The sequence below is a fragment of the Aethalodelphis obliquidens genome, unplaced genomic scaffold (genome assembly GCF_003676395.1).
Source record: "Aethalodelphis obliquidens isolate GAN/ISIS:26980383/991018 unplaced genomic scaffold, ASM367639v1 scaffold2, whole genome shotgun sequence".
Taxonomy (NCBI): Eukaryota; Metazoa; Chordata; class Mammalia; order Artiodactyla; family Delphinidae; genus Aethalodelphis; species Aethalodelphis obliquidens.
The window spans coordinates 77,433,540-77,454,934 of NW_020837946.1; the positions used below are offsets into that span (position 1 = coordinate 77,433,540).

At 39.6% G+C, this 21,395-nt stretch overlaps 1 protein-coding gene across 4 annotated transcripts in view; it reads right to left on the minus strand.

Annotated features, from left to right (window-relative positions):
* The window catches only part of FMNL2 (formin like 2), a 304,003-nt gene that overhangs the window by 58,970 nt on the left and 223,638 nt on the right, over positions 1–21,395 (minus strand). For all 4 annotated transcript variants that reach the window (XM_027131197.1, XM_027131206.1, XM_027131213.1 and 1 more), the window contains exons 7-9: positions 9,793–9,901; positions 6,333–6,409; positions 4,370–4,463 (exon numbers count right to left, since the gene is read on the minus strand). In XM_027131197.1, coding sequence (XP_026986998.1) covers positions 4,370–4,463; positions 6,333–6,409; positions 9,793–9,901 — 280 coding nt within the window. The remainder of the gene's footprint in view (positions 1–4,369; positions 4,464–6,332; positions 6,410–9,792; positions 9,902–21,395) is intronic.

Genomic DNA, 21,395 nt, shown 5'->3' on the forward strand with positions numbered 1-21,395 from the left:
AATCAACCCTTTCTTCTGTATGCTAGAGTCAGTTTCTGCCTCTTGCAAACAAGACTCTGAACTAATGCAAATACCAACAGAGCGATCTTTACTTTCAAACGTATTCTTTTTTCTGTCTGGTAGAGCAAATGCTCATAAATATATACTGCCAGGTAAGTAAGAAAGCATCAATTTAGGGAAGGTGGTAATCTGTCCTTCCTTGTGGCTAAATTAGCCAATAAGGAAAAACAGATGGATGACTCCTTGCTCTCACCCTGGTCCTCAATTCAGGACCACAAATTTTCATGGGGAGATGTTTCAACATCACAATTAGATATGCTAATTCCCTTTATTTAAAAAAAACTTTTTTTTTTGGGCGGTGGTTGGGGGTCCGCCTGCTGATGCGCGGTGGTTGGGGGTCCGCCTGCTGATGCGGGGGGCGCGGGTTCGTGCCCCGGTCCGGGAGGATCCCGCGTGCTGCAGAGCGGCTGGGTCCGTGGGCCATGGCTGCTGGGCCTGCGTGTCCGGAGCCTGTGCTCCGCAGCAGTGAGAGGCCCGTGTACCGCAAAAAAAAGAAAAAAAAAAAAAAAAAGAAAAAAAAATTTTTTTAAGGGAAAAGAATTCAAGGAGCATAATGGATGACTAAAGGTTTAGTCTTCAACTACTCACTACACTCAACATTTTAAGGCATTTTACAAACCATGCTTGGTACAAGTTTACTATCTAAATTTATGTAATTAAAACTCATTTATCATCATATACATTGAGGTGATATATGTGCCTGCTCAGTGATGTCAGGCTTAGGCCCAAACCCCCAAAACCACCAAAAGCAAGGTCTTCGATTAATATCCTTCCCACCATCAGATACCATTGAATTGGAAGTACTATTTTTCTAAAATATGTACTACAGATGTTATAAGATACATGGCATAAGATGTCTTTGCGAAAACATAGAAAACCACACTGGTTGGGATTCTGAATATTAATTGAAATATGAGAAATTAATGTAATCATACATTAAAATCTATGAAAAGCTAAAAGATACTTTCTTTTCATCTAAATTTGAATTAATTAGTGGTAGTCAAATAGGACAGAATGGATTTGTTGGCTCAAGAAGTAGAGAGGAAAACAATCGTGCCACATACTTAAGATGTGTGGTCTTTAAATATCCTTTTAGCATCTGGTGCCACACTGCAGCAGTATGCTTGGCTACACTCTAGCGGTGATACAAGCCCAAAGGGTCTGGCACTCTAATGCACATTATTTTATCTGCCAAAACAGATACTGATATCTGATACTGAAGCCCACCATCACCCTACACCATTCCCCCCAGTGAAAACAGGGATAATCCCTTCGTCCCTTCTTAAGGAGATGAACGGAATCCCACTTACTAAATGGGATAAAAGCATTAAAAACAATGTTCTTGAGGGCAAAGACTCTTCCTTGACCCTACTCCCTAGGACCCCCGTAGCTGGTATGGTGCTCTCTCGGCCATGGGCAGCTCAATGGGCATTTCTCACTGACCAAGACCCTATCTGCACAGGCATCTGAGATCGTGAGGACAACTTTTCCTGATCAGGAACAGCTGGCTCCCAAACCTCTCTAAACCCAAAAGATTCCACTGACATTTTGCTAAAATGATTAAAGAATATACTCTTCACTAGGATGTATACGAAAAATAAAAACCACATAAAGACAGGAGAAAAGGAGAAAAGGAAGAGCTTCAAAAGATGCTGGCCTTTGTGTGGCATTACATTAAAAAAAAAAGAAAAAAAAACCAAGGTCAATATACACTAACTTTTTTCACCCTCACATTGAACAGATAAATAAGTGGATGTCTTTTGACCTACCGCTAAGAATGCAGTTTCTCAGGAACGGGCTCCTGCCCTGGCCTCCTGCATATGGCTATTAGAATAATCCTTTTCCTGGCCTGTCTACATGAACACCACAGCCTGAGGTCAATGCAAGCCAAGAGCACCCACAGAACCAGCTCTGTCCGTGTCCCCTCTCCCACGTGACATGGTTTGTTTTCTGAGATGCAATTGCCAGTCCAAGGAGAAATCAGAACTTAAACACCCACCATCATTCACAAGAAATTCCAGAAGTGAGGGAGATTTTGGTTAAAGCTCTAAATTCAAAGTCAAAATTTAGTCCTCTTTACTATTAGCCAACTATTAGATTTAGCAGGATAACTCTTTTTTTTTTTTTCAACTAAGCACACGCAATGCCCTAAATGGCTAAACCATATACAATTCTGACACCAGATAGTTAAAACTCAATCCTGCAAGTATTTCTGTGCCTACTACGCATAAGAAAGGCACTCTACCTTATCTAAGAGAAAACAAATTTAACATTCATCTCGTGATTTACTGGCTTTAATGAACACTGATTCTATACAATTATAATTTTAGGACAGAATTTGACCTGCAGTATAATCAGTTGCTTGCTATAATATGACTTTTATTATAACAAGGGTCACTGATAACTGTATGGTAAGTGCTTCCAGTGTGGAAAAGATTTGGCATGTAATATGTTCAAAATATGATCTAATGATAAAGATGTGGGAGTTATATTAGCTTCACATGCTGTTTTACTTTCATTTTAGACCCATCCACCCACATATCTCCTTATTTATAAATATAAGTTTTATGTCCTGTAAATGATATACAAAAACATTCACAGACAAGCACTCACACATTCTTATCTCTAAAGACTCTATTTGTTTTGGAAGCCAGAATATGAATTTAAAGAATCACTACTATTCTTCATCATTTTCTTAGAACCCGAATATTTTTCACTACTAAGGCTGAATACATAAAAAGACAATATTTGGTTCTGTCCATGGTTGGCATTAGCAAAATGGATGATATCAAAATCTAAAGGCAGTGACTGCAGGGGAAGGAGGCAATGCAAATGAAGGGGCAGGAGGACTGTTTCCCCTGTTGACTGAAGTATCTTTGAAGCTTGCCAGCCCACGTAAAGGATTATGGGTCGCTCACTAGTACATCCTTCAGCTGGGGTAGTGAGTCCAATTAAGGGGATAGGGCAGGGGTATGGGCTCCTAGGTCCTGTCTCAGGAGACTCACACACAATGGGGACCAAACGTCACTGGAAACAGAAGTTCAAGGTCAGCAGCACCAAATCTTAATCCTGGCTCTGCTGCTTATCTGGCCATGGGACCATGAGCAAATAATGTATTTGAAATTTTATTCTTCTATAACATGGAGATATTAACATTTATCTGTAAGAACCAAATGATTTCATGTGTGTACCTGGCACAGCCCCTGGCACATAGGAGTTCTTCAATAAATACTAGCTGAGTTCTACTCCAGAGGTTCCCAGGAAAGATGAGAGGGGGTCTGGAAGTTCCCCTGAGATCTAGATTTTAATCCAGTTGGAGTCTTAATCCAAAAGCATCTGGAATCAAATGGGATTGCCAGGGAAAGGCACAACTTGGCCGATGCTATTGTAATCTGGGGCTCCATGTGCCTTCAATTACTTTGGTCATGTCCCACCTCAAAGTAGCCTCAGATGTTAGACACTTACAGGGGAGCTAGCAGGCACCCTTCTTGGCTATGTAAGGCTGCACACCACCACCAAGAGAAACTGGCTATGAGTTCAGTTGTGATGCCTTGATACTTTGGTTCAGAATTCTTGGTGGCATATTATCTATGTGTAACTGTTTCTTCTTTTGTAGTCATTTAGTTTCCATTTCAATCATGCATGTCCATTGGTTTACTGTTTTCCTGTGACAAGATCACCTGATTAAGATTACAGACTGCTAAAATCAGTGTCTGTAGTTATCTGAGTGATTTCTCATAGCATCCAGCAAAGCAGTGATCACACATATGATTTGAGGCAAGTAACTAGGATGAAAGAGTTCGTAAAATTTACAAGGTGGATGCTCGAGTAACAATCATATGAAAACAACATACATTTAACAAAACCAGTTTTCAAACTTGGCTATTCTGTGTTCTCCAAAGGAAAATGAGCCCTGCAAATAGTTTTTAGCTCTTCTTAGAAACGAGACACCAAAAACAGCTTAATGCATCCATTTATTTAGACTAGGTTCATTACTTCTCCCTCAGTGACACCTTAGAAAATTAACTATTATACCCCTTAGGCCCTAAAATAAATAAAAAGGTAAATCATGGTGATGGATGTTAACTAGACTTACTGTGGGGATCATTTTGCAATATATACAAATATCAAATTACTATGTTGTACATCTGAAACGAATGTGTTATATGTCAATTCTATCTCAATAATAAAACACAGACACACACACACACACACACACACACACACACACACAAAAGGCAAATCATTCTGTTCAAAGATGTCCAAATATGTTTGTGCGAGCATTCTTTTTAAAACTAGAATATCCTACCTCCTTAAAGTTGTCAAATGCTGATAAAATGATTTCATGCCCGCCTCTGACAAGACAAACGGCTGCCAACAGCTCTAAGACAAGAGCTTTTGTTCTGTCAAAACAAGAAGGAAAAAAACCACACATCAGTGAAAGTGAATGACCGATGAGTCTGCTGTTCCTTCCAACATGAATATGATATTTGTCCATGTATTTTTTTAAACTTTTACTAATTAAAGCATAGTTATATTAAAGCACATACATTTTAAAACCTTTACGAACTTCTATACATGTGGCTTATCTAGGGTAGCAAGTTTGGAAGGCATGTTTCCTATTCCCAAGATTACAAATTACTCACAAATGAAAATTAATTATGGGAAGATTAAGTCTTTTAGTCCTATCATCAAGTGACTCAGTGTAATGTGGTTAAAAAAGTATTTTTAATGAGCTAAAGACAACAGGAAACATGAGAATATTCAGTAAAACCACCCATTAGTTAAACACTTTCTCTGGTCCTAGAGTCAGAGATAAAACATTTGCTGAAAAAGTTCAAAATCAACGGAAATCAACACCTTACATTGCAAATCTGCTAATCTGCAATGGCTCCATAAAAATCCCCACAGTAATGCAAGCTTCCATCACAGGAGATCTTCTTCCCACACAGGAGATCTGAAAGGAGCTGGGCTTACAGCTGTGCTAATACAAGAAGATTTTCTCTGACTCAAGAAAATAAAACTCCGTCTGAAATATTTTTAGAAGGAAAACCTTAGAGATACAATCTAAGTTTTCAAATACAATGTCAAGGACAGCGTTGTTACTTCAGAGTACGATTACTTCAGTATTTCATCTTTTTTCTGGAATAAAAGCTATTGCCAACCTCTAAACAAAGACCATTCTGATAATCCACAATATCAATTGTCTTAAGAAAAATGAATAATGACTTCCCACAGTGGAAGACAGTGACAAAGAAGCATGACTACTTGGGATTCTAGTAAACTAAGGAAGCCATCAGAAAGTTGCAAAAGCGTTAACCAGGGGAAGTATGAATAATAAAATCCAACATTTAAATAGGATTTAGGGTTTGCATTGCAAGGATCTAATTTATAATCATATTTTTCAGCTGAATTAACAGTTTTCACAATATGCAGTCTTATCAGAGAGGTCTGACAAAAGGGAGTAACAGTGTGAAATGCAGAAATGCACTAGAATGGAAAGTGCATTACAGTGACTGAAATAAATTGACTAAAACAGGCTTCTAGAGGTAATCTGTGAAATGAATAATATATGGCACTTGCCTATATAGGAAAGTGAATATGAAAAGAAATCTGCGTGCAGTTATTTTTGTTTTGTTTGGGTTTCTTTTTTGGTTTGGCAATAAAAACTACACATGTAAAGGCTGCAAATGAAGTGTAGACAAGCGGTAGTAGTTTTAGTTAGCTTTCAGCAAAAAGTGGTGTGGCTAAGTCTGTATCAAGACTTTCCTGGCCCCAGTCCTGACAACCTGGAAGCTTCATGCTCTAAATTTGCAAGGATGCTGAGAACCAGGCCTCAAGAGGAATGAAAGCTTGAAGACAGGGCCAGAGTTGTCACCAGTTGTAAAACTGTAACATAGCTGAAAAGAAAATTCTACTTAGCCAGGGAGTCTATTGACAATCTTAATTTAAAAAGTCATGCTTGGGCTTCCCTGGTGGCGCAGTGGTTGAGAGTCCGCCTGCCGATGCAGGGGACACGGGTTCATGCCCCGGTCCGGGAAGATCCCACATGCCGCGGAGCGGCTGCGCCCGTGAGCCATGGCCGCTGAGCCTGCGCATCCGGAGCCTGTGCTCCGCAACGGGAGAGGCCACAACAGTGAGAGGCCCGCATACCGCAAAAAAAAAAAAAAAAAAAGTCATGCTTGAAAGTTTCTCAACTCTAATTTGATTGTCGATGAGCTCTCTGGTGTCCCTAGTTCCATTCAGATTTGTACATTACAAAGCCAGCTTACCTTGGATTCTTGTTGTTCAAGCTTAGTGCAATCTCGTTGACAGCATGTGGATGAGACATGACCATGTTGAAACCATACTGAAATGGATGTGGAAAAAACAAAGCATTAGGAGTTAATTGAGAGGACTGTCAACGCTGATTAAAAAAAAAAAAACCTGAAGTTTCTACCTAATGTGATTTTATACCATCATAAATGCACTTATGTCTCTAGCACATCAGTGTCTGCACATATTTCTCTATGAAAAATTTCAGGAATGATGTTATTATCAAGGTACCATATTCCTATTCTCCATGAATAAACTATATGTGTCTCTTCATTAAAATGATGAAAAAGGCTCCAGGGCCAGTGATTCTCGATCCTGACCGCTTGGCAAAATCACCTGGAACAGTCAACAAAACAAAACACCAATTCTCCAGGACCCACTTCAGGTCAATTTATTCTGAATCTCAAGGATGGAGCCCTGGCATCTGAATTTTTTAAGCAGCTTCACTGTGCAGCCGGGGTTGACAACCACCACCTCTGGTCCCTTCTCTTGGCAATGGTTATCGAGACCAAAAGCCTAGGAGAACCTTCCTTGCTCTGAGGCGTGGTACCTCATGCTTCTATAAAATGAAGCGAGTTCAATAACGGGATCAAGAATCATTCTTGATTCTGCCGAATTGAGGAATTATTCCTTCTCCTCCAAACTCACTCTCAGCTCATGACCTTATTTCCAATTACGCCGAGAAAACATGAGCAATCAGAAAATAAACTTCCAAAAGCTCCCACCACCACGTCAATCCACCCACACAGATCTGTGTCTTCCCTCCTCACTTCTTCCTAAAGATGAACTCTCCACGCTCCCACCTAAGGCCATTCCCCCCACTTGAGTTCTTGATCGCATTCCCTCCAACCTACTCAAGAACAGTATATGCTCCAGCGATTCTCCCATTCCCCCATCATTATTTTTCCCTCTCTGATTCACTACCATTAGCGTAAAAACATGATGCAAATTCTCCTTTCTTAAACAACAAAAACAAAATCTCTCTTGACCCAATAACCAGTGTCCAGCCACTTTCTCATTTTTCTGCTATTCTTTTACAGCAAAACTCCAACCACTCGTGGTCTCCAATGCCTCTCCTCCCGTTCTCTCTTGACACCACTTCCGTCAGGGATTTCATCCCCAACACTACGATGAAACCGTACCAGCAATGACGGGCACTTTGCTGGAGCCCATGGCCAACTCTCTTCATCTTGCCTGACCTGGCAGCAGCACCGGACACAGCTGACCACTCTCTGCTCCATGAAATACTTCCTGTGCTTGGCTCCTACTTCCCTGGCTGCTTCTCAGTCTCTCTAGCTAGTTTTTCCTCATCTCTCTGACATTAAACAGAGTGCCCCAGGGTTATTTAGGACCTCTCTGCTTCTCTGTCTCCCCCCGCTGATCTCCTTCACTCCCCTGGGTTTATATACCATCTATTGACTCTCAAACTTTTATCTCCAGCCCAGACCTCCAGATCTTGAACTCCTGACTGGCATATCCGACCCCTATTTAAGATCTCTATTTTGGATATCTATGGACACCTCAAAGTTAACAGCCCCCAAACTGAACTCCTGCAGCCTTCCCCATCTTAGTAGACGGCAACTCCATCTTCGAGGCGCCCAGGACTGCTACTGTCCTTACCACCAAAATGAAACCAGAATCTGGCCACCTCTCATCACCTCTACTTCTATTCTCCTGGTCCATACCACCGTCAACACTCACCTAAATTCATGCAACAGCCTCCTAAAAGGTCTACTTCCTTTTGTCTTTGCCCCCCAGTGATTCCTAACACAGAAGTCAGAGGGATCATGTTAAATTCAAGTGTCAGATTAAGTCACACTTTTCCTCAGAACCTTCAATAGCTTTCTAATCATAGCAAAGCCAATGTCCCTTCATTGGCTTATAAAGCCCTGCATAATCAGGACCCCCTTGTAACTTCAGATTTCATCTTCTACTTCTCTCCCTCTTATTCATTCTGATCCAGCCAACCTGACCTCCTTTCTGTGTCTTCAGTACATCAGACCTATTCCTGCCTCGGGGACTTCGCACTTGCCCTTCTCTCTGCCTATAATTTTCTTCCCTTAATATTCCTTACCTTGTTCCCTCATTCTAGTTTTACATAAATGTTATCTTCTCCACGACACTTTTCTTGCTAGCCTATTTAAAACTGAACTCACATTTCCCGCACTTATTCTTATTTCTTGATTATTTTTTCTATAGTGCTAAGTAGTAGTTCTCTGGAGGCAGTCTTCCTGGGTTCAAATCTGAGTCCACCATTTATTAGCTATGTGATCCTGGGCAAATTACTTAACTTCTCTGTATTTCAGTTTCCTCATCAGTAAAATGGCGAGGGTAATATTATCAATCTCACAGGACTGTTATGAGGCTCAAATTAAGTAGTAGGTTTAAAAGTACTAGACTTTAGGAAGCACTATTTAAATGTCAGCTTTTATTTCATTTCATCACTACTATTATCTGGAATGCTATATAGTTTACCAGTTTAATTGTTTACCATCTGTCTCCCCTCAATAGAGAGTAAGTTCCCTTGGGCACTTATTTATTTGATGCTGTATTCCCTGTGCCTAGAACAGGGCCTGTCTGGAAATGTTCAAAATATATTAATTGGTTGAAAGAATAAATGCAGACTTCCCTTCTTAAATTCAGTTTGGCATGCTCATGTTGGGTTTGAACTCTAATACTGACCTATGCATTTACCACCCATTTCTACTTGGACCCATCTATAGGATCCGTTTCAATGGAAATCAAACCCTATTTTCTGATGTGAACAATGTTTGTCTAATTCTCAGCCCTGGTTTGCTTTTACAACTATACTTTTGACCCTGTCAGCTCACCCTAGATACTTCAGGCTCTAACTCCCACTTTGTGGTTAGGATTAATCCCACACACTGTAGTTAGTTGCTCCCGTTGTTTTTCAGAGTGGGGACAACCTCTAAGGAGGACTCTGCACTTCTACCAAGAATCCTCCAAGTGTTTCTTAGGAAGATCAGCAACCACAGGGTCCAACACACAGTAATTATAACTCCTTGCCTATTCATCATATAACCCTTTGAGAAGCAATGACCTGTCCAGTGTGAGAGTCTATCATTCCTAGGGTCCTAAAGCTGCTCCATTATTGCCCACAACCAGTGGCTTACGCTGTCTTTAATAGTCACAAACATTTACCAAGTAATCTAGACAAGCTTGCCATTATAAGAGGAAAATGTCTTCCCTTAAATACACTGTAAATTATAAATGCTAATTAAAATATAAGGGTGATGAATTATGAGCACTAGAATGAACTAGACCTTTCTTTTTTAATAGAATTTCATTAAATCCTGCTATTTACTTCAAATAGAAATAATACAAAGTCACCAAAGAGAACAAGATCTGAGCCTGATGAATTCAGATTTTTTTAAAGGATCATAAACAGAAACATACCTGATAATTCATGATGGCACGTAAACACATGATACAGACATGCACGTCATCTTTCTTACTCACTAATCTTGAATTTTTCAGGGTTCTTCTGCTTGGCAAAGTATTATATCTACAAATAAAAAGGGAAACTTCTATAAAGCTATAGATTACTTTCTTAGCAGAGGCAGATGCACTTTAAAAATGGACACTGGTTCTCTACTTGTACCTACAGCTAAATGAGGATTGCTGGTCAAACCACCACTAAGTAACCCATCACCACCAACCACCCCGTCACCACAAAGCTGTTTCTGTAGACTATGAGGCCTACACAGTTCTGTGTACTGGCTATCATCTTGTCAGGCAATATACCCACGGACAGTGAAACAACTCCACTCACTGCATATAATGAATCAGACTATACATGAGACTAACCAACAATCCAGGCTCTAATCAGCAGGCCAAGCCAGATTTGCAGAGGTGATTTGAGACAACACGCATACAGATTGCATTTTAACAAGTGAAGGGATAGAGCTCGGCTAATAGGTAGACCTCCTATCATGTGACCCAATTTTAACTGCACCTTCCCATCACTGTTATCAGGAGTTCCTGCTTCAGAGTTTAAACCTAGGCAAGGTCATACATTAGCAACTGTGATATCAGCCTGTGATACTGAACCTTAATAGTACGCAAAACCTAAACAGTATACAAATGCCTCCACAGCCTGATCCCTCACCCAAAGCCTGGTATGGCAGCTGAAACTGAGATGGAAATATGCTGACATTTCAAAGGGTCAGGATGTTTTAACATTAGGGTTCATTCTGGAGACCCTACATTGCTAAGCCTTAGTTCTCCTTTCTGCAGATTTATGAGAACCTGCAAGTCATAAAGCAGTGACAGTGTAAGATGGGGCAAGTAGAAAGATGACAATACTGAGGGCTTCGTTATGAGCTCTAAAGGACTGCTTCAGAGGGGAAACAGATAAGTTTTCTCTGCAACTCCAAGCCTGAAATGAAAGCAAATTTCAAAAGTTGTCAACTACTTTCCCACAGAGTCAATGACAGAAATGTTCCACAAAAGAAGCTATAGGCCTTCCTTCTCCTTGAATTAAGCTAATTAAACGTTTTTAAAGAAGGCATAATTAATATTAACTGCTTTCAAAAGTCTCACAGGAGCAGGCTAAGATTTGAAAACTGAACTGACAGGTCTCCAACTGTCCAGCTGAGCAGCTCTTTTACATTTTCTATTCAAAAACCATCAAACAGAAGAAAGATGATTCTTTCACACAAGCCTACTAATACGCCAAGCACCTTGGTAAGTCACTGGCCTCAATATACCAGACTGTGCAAAACCTGGTTTGCTCACATTACTTTTAAAGAAGAATGCTTTGCTTGAGGACTCCTGCTTTACTCACACTGGAAAATAACAATTCAGCAATGGAAGGCAGCCTAATCCAGTTTTGAGTGCAAAACACAGTTAAGGAAACACATGCAGATTTGAATGTTACAAGCCCAATTTCAACATCTAAAATACAACTTTAAAAGATGTCACTCTGGGGCTTCCCTGGTGGCGCAGTGGTTGAGAGTCCGCCTGCCGATGCAGGGGACACGGGTTCGTGCCCCGGTCCGGGAAGATCCCACATGCCGCGGAGTGGCTGGGCCCGTGAGCCATGGCCGCTGAGCCTGCGCGTCCGAAGCCTGTGCTCCGCAATGGGAGAGGCCACGACAGTGAGAGGCCCCCAAACCCCAAAAAAAAAAAAAAAAAAAAAAGATGTCACTCTGCCATAACCCTAGCCTGAGCATGACGGCTAACACACCAGACAGAAGTCTCACAGGGACCAGTGCCCCTTCAAACAACTATATGACCTGTCTGACCCAAGAATCCCTGGTCTGCTTAATCTACACCCAAAGGTCTCTCCTTTCCTCCACCCTTCTTAATTTAACCTCAGGTTTGTAGTTCTTTAGTGGAATCACGCGTTGGCTATATAACAGCTGATTAGATAGTTCTCGTTTCTAACAAAGCAATGGCTGCTAGCATAAAACAAAGTCATCTAAGATTAAGCTTGAAAAAAGAAAAGGTATTATCAAGGGAACCAATCATCTTTTGCTAAATTATATTTATGTGCAGCGGTGACTGCAGAAGATGGACTGGCCAAAGCAAATTATTCTTTAAAGAAGATGGGACAGGTCATCACACAGGCACATACTTCTGCATCACTTCCAAATAAAATTTAATGATTCCAGCAAGTAGACCAAATGTACACATTTAATGATGCTTCCTAAGAGGTGTAAAGTAACATAGCAGTTCCTTCCTTTTACTTATTAACCCACAACTTCAGCTATATTGAAATAAGACTCTTCCTAAGAAGACAAAATTTCTTTGTCATTACTAACATTATTTGCAGAAACCACTAAAAATTGATTCTAATATCCTACTTACTAAATAGTAACACAAAAGGCTTGTATTTGTTTTAATAGGTGGTTAATCTCAAATCAATTTTCTGGATCAATATTTGAAATGCATTTAATATGAAAAAGCACATGCATACTTATCAATATTAAAGGAGTTTAGAAAGTACACAATACATAAGATAACAATAAATAAAAATGTGTATTTTATTTATTAATGATACTCTATACTTAAAAGCAACAGAGCTAAGCTTTTTTCTAAAGTGAATGATATTTAATATAAGATTAATCTTCCTCTAATTTTTGGAGAATACAATATACAAAATACAATATTTTTTATACAAGAATACAGTGAGCATTAAAGGTAACATTTGAACTTGTATTTAAAATCATAGCATTACAGTTTTGTTTGTTTGGTTTTGTTTTGTTTTTTTGCGGTACGCGGGCCTCTTACTGTTGTGGTCTCTCCCATTGCGGAGCACAGGCTCCGGACGCGCAGGCTCAGCGGCCATGGCTCATGGGCCCAGCCACTCTGCAGCATGTGGGATCTTCCCGGACCAGGGCACGAACCCATGTCCCCTGCATCGGCAGGCGGACTCTCAACCACTGCGCCACCAGGGAAGCCCTGATTTTTAACTTAATAGGAAATTTTGCTCTATATTTTGGAATTCTCATCTAAAAATTTTTCCCCAATTAAGAAAATGCACTCCTAATTAATTCACAACTCTTTGGCAAACACAAAGTATTTGCAAACACCTTAACTGAGGATCACCTTAAACCTCCAAGGCTAAATTTTAGGGACTGTGTCATGGGTTAGCATGTATATTAATCTACTCTTCAGCATGAACGTTTTGTGGAATTTGACAATTTATGTAATTAAATATTTGGCTTATTTGCTTCAGTTGTCATCTGAGTAATTTATTACCTTTTTTCTTTTTGAACATGTTTTAAATTCAGCTCCAATGCACAATGTTGATACTATCCAAAGAACACATCCCCATGGCGCTAGTTTTACGAGATCCCCCAACTTGACTAACAGAATTAGGACTAACAATTTACTACATATCCACTTTCCACAAGGACACCTGGACGAGGTAAGCAATCTATTAGAACTGGCCTCTGGTGCTCTCTACCAACCACAGGGAATCAAACCAAACCTAGTGTTTAAGGTCCCAAGTTGATTTTACCAAGCATCTACTGTTCATGCTAAACTCTATTAAGTGCTAAGGGAAAATGAAAGATTAAGATGTTGCTTCTGCCACCATCTAGTTTAGGAAGCAAGAGGTTATATCGATAGCCCCTGTATTAAGATGTTCTCTGTCCACACCAGCCCACCCCTTCTGCTGCATGCACATTCTAACGTGTAAAATGAATTCAGTAATAGTACACATACCTGCACAGCACAATATGGTGGAGTGATAACAGTCACACCTCAAACGAGAACACTTTTTTGCAAAGCAAGATACTTAAAATCCTCATATAACCTTTTCTCAATCAAGCCATATTTGACTGAGTTAATAAGACAGACCTACTCTTAGTAACTGTCTTTAGGCATATGAAAGTTGTTTTAAAATGAGGCTCTAATTCAAGAAGTAAGTATAAAAGGAATGGACAAAATTGTGGGATAAGTATCAGAAATGTGACATACAATGAACATAATTGAACATGAAATATTACTAATGCAGATTTAAAACACACCATCTCATGAGTCTTTGAAGAGTGGAGTTACAAGACACTTCCATTCATTATTCTTATCTGTATTGAAAATTTTCTACAATTAATGTATATTACTTTCCAAATAAAGAAAAAAAATGTTGCACAAAAAACAAACCCTTACAGGTGGTCTAGGTTTACATCCATCTAAAGACAGAAAGCTAACTAGATCGTATGATGATAATGCTTTTCCCACTTTGGTTACCCCACAGAAGAATGTTTCCTAAAGGCCTCTTAAGTAGAGAGCTGGCCCTTAAGTGGAAAGCCAAGCTGAGGGTTTCTCTGAAGAGCCCCAATTCCACCACAACACAGGCAGCAAAAGAACCAGGTATCATCAGAACAGCTAAGCTTTTAAAATCCTATTCCCTGATGCTGCACACATCCACCTGGATGCCAATTGACCTGAATACAATGATTAACAGTTTCCAGAGAAAACAGATGAGGTTAACTGATTAGTGCCACAAATCTCTACCAAATGTATGAGTCACACTGACTCACTTAGGCAGGGCTGGAATTTCACAGCAATGATCCATCGCCAATTAAAAATGCAAACAGCTCAGATGAGATGTGTCATCACAGCCAAACACTGTGTGTACAAGGTGCTGCTGCATGGTCATGTTAACACAAGTACATATGATGCAGTGCATTATCTTTAAAAGGGTAGATAAGGCCGCCTCCAGTTCTATGTCACAGCCCTGTAGGCTAAGCTACCTTCACCTTTCACAAGCACTGATCATCCCGCTTTGGCTATTTGAATCAACTTTCCACAAAGACCTGAGCTCCACAGGGATTACATCAGTGACTCAGTAGAAGATATGGGTGCTTCTGTGGAAAATGAATACCGTTGGCGTATGTCCCATTACAGAATTACATACAGTGAAATCAAGTACTATGATGGTTTCTTCCTGAAGTTATTTGGAAACAACTAAAACAGAGCCAACAGGACAGGTGGAGACTGCCCCCAGTTCACTGTGATATATTCAAAAGGCCCCAGTGGGAGGCAGCAATAGTTGCCCTGTGGTCTCCTACGGATGACTGAGGCAGATAAGCTCTAGTCCTGCCCTATCTAGTATGTCTTAAGTGATCCTAGACGTCGTCAGCAGTTAATGGGGTATGTTCCCTCAGCTAAGACTTGAAATTGGCTTCTCCACTAGCAGTTCTCAAATCTCAGGGTACATCACAGCTTAATGTAGAAGCAGGAAGAAGAGGGGCTTAGAAAGACCTTTAAGTCCATTCTGCCCCCTCTCCACTGCCTACCACACTGATGTTTTGCACTGTGATTATGGAACTATTGGTTTTTGAGGCGACTGTGGATCTGGAGAGGAAAAACAGCACAAGCTAAAATCTCACAAAGCCAGCTGTTCTGAGATTCAGTTGTTTTTCCTAAATAGATGCGCCCCAGATTGTTACAAGACTTTAATCTCTAGAGTTCTGAAAAAGTTGATTCTGGCATGTTTTGCCAGTTTTCTCACTGCTTTGATGGATCCTGTGCTCCACCATTTTCAGTGACATTCCATAACAGACACTTAGAGATCCTGAGTAACGTACTCATTCTGAATACACGTAACAATTCCTTCAAGTTAAAGGGAACAGTCAAACAAGGTGCTGCAACAATTATGTTTCTCTGGTGATGGGGGGAGGTTCCCCAAGACATCAGGATCAGAGAACTACCTCAGATTCCAAATGGATAAACAGGGAATGACATATTTACAGAGAGGTTGTGGCCCAACGCCTGGACCACGGGATGGGGGCACTAAATTCTGTCCGAGAACCTTTCCTCCGCCAGACGGGCAAGCAGAGTTCTGAGGCTCTGGATCCGTGGACACAAAAGAGGGGTTTCCCAGCGGCAGAAAACAGCCCTGAGTCTAACTTTTGGCGCTCCTGCCATTTGTAGGAAAGGGAATGGGGAAGGGATATTTAGGGCTGTCTTTCTGAGGTCTCAAGGGTTGTAAGGAAATCCTGTTTTTTGAGAGGTCATTTTGACAGAAACACCACCAAATTTCTCAGGCCCTCTTCTCCATCGACTGTGAGAACTGCCTGCTATCTTGTTACTGAATGAAAACTAAACCTTGCCCTCATAATTCAAAGACAAGACATTATCTTGGAAGAGATGCCAGGTAGAATTCACCAAGTTCTATGAATGTGGAAACAAACAGATGCCAACACTGACTTCAGATCAAAACCAGAGAGAAATGACTCTAACCACTTGTATTAATTTTATGCACCAGGGGTTATAAGTTACATGAAATAATAATAAATGAAGTTATAGTCAATGCTAGTAGGAGTAAGAGGCACAAAAAACTAAGCAATTGTTGCAAATATCTTTTAAGAAACCTATACAATGTGTCCTGTTTAGTACTACAGTGACAACTGCACTATCTGCCCAGGAGCCTGTAGTGAGCACCTCGACCTGCACAGCACTGGCAGCAGGTGCTATGCAGAAAAAAAAAATTATCTCTGTTTGAAAACCTGTCAGAATGACTGTTTAGTGAGATCAGCCAGTTGACTTCTTCTAAGAAATGTCAAGGCAAGTAAAACCTGAATGTTGGACTCCAGAAGGCAAAAAGAATAGAGGTCTGCAAAGGAAACCTGGGGAAGTAGCTCTCTTGGATCTGCTTGACCACAGATTAAATACACAGGAACTTCTCTTGCCAGGTACCTATTCATAGCCTGAATTACATACAATGTTCATTGGAGTTCTGGTTAGAGCCATGTTTTGCTATGCTTAAACCACCATTCATTGTAAGAGAATCTAAAAGAAAGCTATAGTAACTCTGAACTAGTTCCTTAGGTTTAGGAATGTAACAGACAAGTGGGACTACACAAAATGAAAAAGCTTCTGCACAGTAAAGGAGACAGAATGAGAAGGTAACCTGTGGAATGGGAGAAAATATTTGCAAACCAAATACCTGATAAGGGCTTAATATCCAGAATGTACAAGAAACTCCCACAAATCAATAGCAGAAACAAACAAAAATCATCTAATTAAAGAATGGCAAAGGACTTGAACAGACATTTCTCCAGAGAATACATACAAATGGCCAACAGGTATATTAAAAATGCTCACTAATCATCAGGGAAATGCAAGTCAAAACCACAATGAGGCAGCACCTCACACCTCTCAGATGGCCATTATCAAAAAAGACAAGAAAAACAAGTGTCAACAAGAATGTGTATAAATTAGAACTCATGCACACTGTTGGTGGGAATGCAAGTTGTACAACCACTATGGAAAACAGTATGGAGGTTCCTCAAACAAAAGTAGAACTTCTATATGTAATGATCCAGCAATCCCACTTCTGGGTATTTATCTAAAAGAACTGAGACCAGAATCTTGAAGAGGTATCTGCACTCACCTATTCCTTGTAGCATTATTCACAGAAGTCAAGATGTAGAAACAACATAATGTCCATCAACAGATGAATGGATAAATATAGATAAAATATGGTTTAAAAAAATAGCAATGATGTGGTGTGATAGGAGTTTTAGCTGATGCTATGGTAGTAATCATTGCAATGTACAAATATATCAAATCAACACATTGTACAACTTAAACTTACACGATGTTATACAACAATTATAACTCAATAAAAAATTAAACTAACTTACATATTCACATACACACACAATATTAAAGTCATGAAAAAGAAAGGGTTGCCAATTCCCTGGTGGTCCAGTGGTTAGGACTCAGCGCTTTCACTGCCATGGCCCGGGTTCAGTCCCTGGTCGGGGAACTAAGAAAGGGTAAGGAACTGTTCCAAGTTAAAGGACGCTACACAGACACAGCTAAGCACAATAAATGATCCTTGTGTTAGATTCTGGACAGAATTTGAAAAAAATGTTATGAAACAGACTGGGATAATTGATGAAACTAAAGAAACTGAACTAAAAATTGTGTCAATATGTAAAAGTTCTGATTTTAATAATTATACCATGGTTATTTAAGAGCATGTTATAACTAAAATTGTAACTAAAATAATAATTTTAGTGTAGGTATATTTGTTCTTAGGGTACCTACACTAAAATAATTAGGTATAAAAGGGCATGACTCTGTAACTTATTCTCAAATGGTTAAAAGGTGTGTATGTTTACAAAGCAAATGTGCAAATGGTAGAGTAAATTTAGGTACAAAATGTTAACGCAATTGTTGAATCTGTGTAAAGAGCATAAGGGGATCATTGTACTATTGTTGTTTTTTTTTAAGTTTTCAATGATATCAAAATTTAAAGTTACAAAAAGAAAAAGAAACTGTGGTAAATACATACACTGGAATATTATTCAGCCTTCAATTAAAGGAAATCCTGCAATATGTAATAACACAGCTGAACCTTGAGGACATTACTCTATGTGAAATAAGCCAATCACAGAAGGACAAATGCTGCATGATTGTATTTATATGACATATCTGAAACAGTCAACCTCACTGAAGCAGAGAGTAGAATGGTGGTTGCCAGGGGCTTAAGAGAGGGAAAAGTGGGGAGTTAAAGGTATAAAGTTTCAGTTATGCAAGGTAAGTAAGTTCTAGAGATCTGCTGTATAACATCTTGCCTATAGTCGACAACAATGTGTTATACACTTAAAAATTGTGAAGAGGGTAGATCTCATGGTAAGGGTTCTTACCACAACAAAATAATAAAAAATAAAAGCAGTATGCTTAAAAAAAAATAACAATGGGTGATAACATAAGAATGAATGATAAGTAACATGTCTATGATAATTCTGGATGTACAGGAGAAAGACCTACTCCTGACGAAAAGCTAGATGTGATCAAATCCTGGATTTGTTTAGAGATCTACATCTGCAAAGCACCAAGCTCTTAGTCAACACCAAACGGAAGCCACTGATCACCCAGTGATGCCTTAAAAAAAAGTCTGATCACCCATCTATTATCTTCACAACATATCCTTATTTCTAGACATATTCTTATATGTGAGTTTTCTATATGTCTGCCTCTCCCTCTGAGCCTGTATTATCCAAGGACAGTATATTACTGCAAAACCTTGAAAGGAATGTTTCCTGAACTGACCTAACCAGGTTTTCCCAGAGTCCAGCAAAAAGGTTTTCAAAAATATTCTGTGGAGTCTCCATGCCAACATTTGTGGGATTTGTAATATCTAGGTCCAAATGGCAACAGGAAAAAGACAAGGTATATATTTTTGCCTCTTACCAAAAGTGTCTTCAAAGGTCTAACTATTCAGAAATTAAACTAATATCTACCTATAAATAGATAAATTAGAACTCCCCTGGAAGCTAATGTAAGGGTTCGGCCCAACAGAATGCAACGCCAATTAAGTATGTCACATCGTTTGGCATAACTGTAATAGTCTTTTATGGTTCCAAGGTCTGGCTAATAGAACTTTACCAAGATTTGGGGTTTTAGGTTTCCTCTCCCTTACCGTTCAGACATGACATCACCTGGGCATATTTTTTCTATCAATTAAACTCATAAAATACTTGATGCTAAAAAAAAAAAAAAAAAATGAGCCAAGCACTTTTCTGTCTCTACAGCCAAAAGAAACAGAGCTGAAAGAGTAGAACCCAGATAGTTCAAAGTGGGGGTGAAGGAGGAGGGGAAACAGAGAGACAAAGACAGAAACAGAGACATGGGGGGGTGAGTACACAAAACTCCTTATGAACCTTTTTTCTTTTAAATCAGTTACTGAAATTTTCTGTTGATCTGTATTTCCTGTTAGAGGACCAGGTGATAGCTAGAACACAACCTGTAAGTCAAAAGGTCTCATTACATGCTTTCTGAATGGAATCAGTGAATCAACAGACTCCATCACATGAATGGAGGGTCAATAGTCTGAATTTTCTGATTTTCAATTATATTCCTTTTGTCAAAGGCATTTGCTATGGAGTGGCTAATTAATCAGGATATGACCCTAGGTGAGAAGTGTCCAAGGAAACCATCTAACTCCTGTGACTTTTCAAAAGAAATATTTCTATGTTCATCCAAATTTGGCCCTTCTTTTCGTAAATCTTCAATAAAATATTGTCGATGAGCTAAAATGACAATTCCACTGCCTGGCCTTCAATGCAGTACATAAACTGGCTCTATGCTACTTCCAGCCAGACTCACCTATTCACTGTTTCCTAAACAAACCACGCAGTCTCACCACTGACCCACTGCTCATACCACTCTCCCTTCCTCTCCCCTCTCCTACCCACTCCTCCCAGCCTTCCTCATGTTGTTTCACATGCAGACCAAGTCACGACTCTTCCCTAGGTTTGACTGTTCACTCTAGCCTCTAAGGTTCCATATCATTAGTTCTGGTTATACACAAGTGATACTTAACACGTGTTAGTGCGTATGTGCGTGAACACACATGCTTCTCAATCAAATCGTATATAAAGACACTGACAAAGTGGAAAGAAGTCAGAAGACTTTGATTATAAATCCTGGCTCTATCACTTACTACCTATGGATAACTTCTCTGAGCCTCCTCATCTGTAAAATGGGGCTAATAACTCTTGAACACCTCCCCAAGATTTCATGATGATATAATGATGTAAGTATGAAAAATTCTTTTATCAGTCATGAATCATGTACAAACATATTATTCCATGTATCCTTCTGTATCCTCAGCACTTGACAAAGCACCCTTCACATATTAAGTATGCAATAAATCTTGCAGATGAATACACTAGACCACGCCTGTAGGAATTTGCTGAGTCATCTTTAGTATTTTCCTCAATTCTGTGTAGTTATTTACTGACTACTCACTGTTGCACCAGGTTCTTTATAGGAATTGTTAATTTAACCTCACAACCTATGAGGCAGGTCCTAGATCTGATCTGAGAATCTGTGAGACAGAACCCAACAATGCCCTGGCCAGGTGACTTGTTTTTCCATTTCCACATAGCCTCTTCTAGTCAGTTTTCTATCACAGAAAAGACCCAATAAAGAGGTGGAACAAGTGAATCAGTCTTTCTCACAGTGGGAAATGTCTGGCAAATCTGCCGGTATGGTGCACCCACAAGCTACAATTAAAGCTGTCACCATTTTCATAAGCAAGGCCCTTAATATAAGTTCCAAGCTGAGAATGTGGAATGTGCACTCTTAACCCAAGTACAATTTTCTCAGTTTACAACACCAAATAAAAAAGAAATGCACAAATCTGAAACACAACAACCTAACACTTTCGACTTGTTTCTGCTTACAAATGTGCTGAAAAGGCAAAGTGACAATTTGTAGTTACAGATTATTTTTGGAAAGTCTAGGACTTTAGAAAGTCTTTATTTTATAGATGGGTACTGGGTACTGCATTTTCTGCGACCTTTGATCTTCAGGTCAACAGTCTAGCAGGTTAAGGAATGTCTTCAACAGTTCTCCTTCCTCAGAAATAAAACTCAGGTGTTGGCTATAATGATCATCTCATTGTTCTTTTTTCTTCCACTCCTTTGTAGTATTTTCTCTCCTTCTAAAGTAAGTGTTAATGAAAATTTTAATCAGCACCTGCCATCTCATCTGGTGAACAGAGAGAATTCAAGCCTTGAAAATAA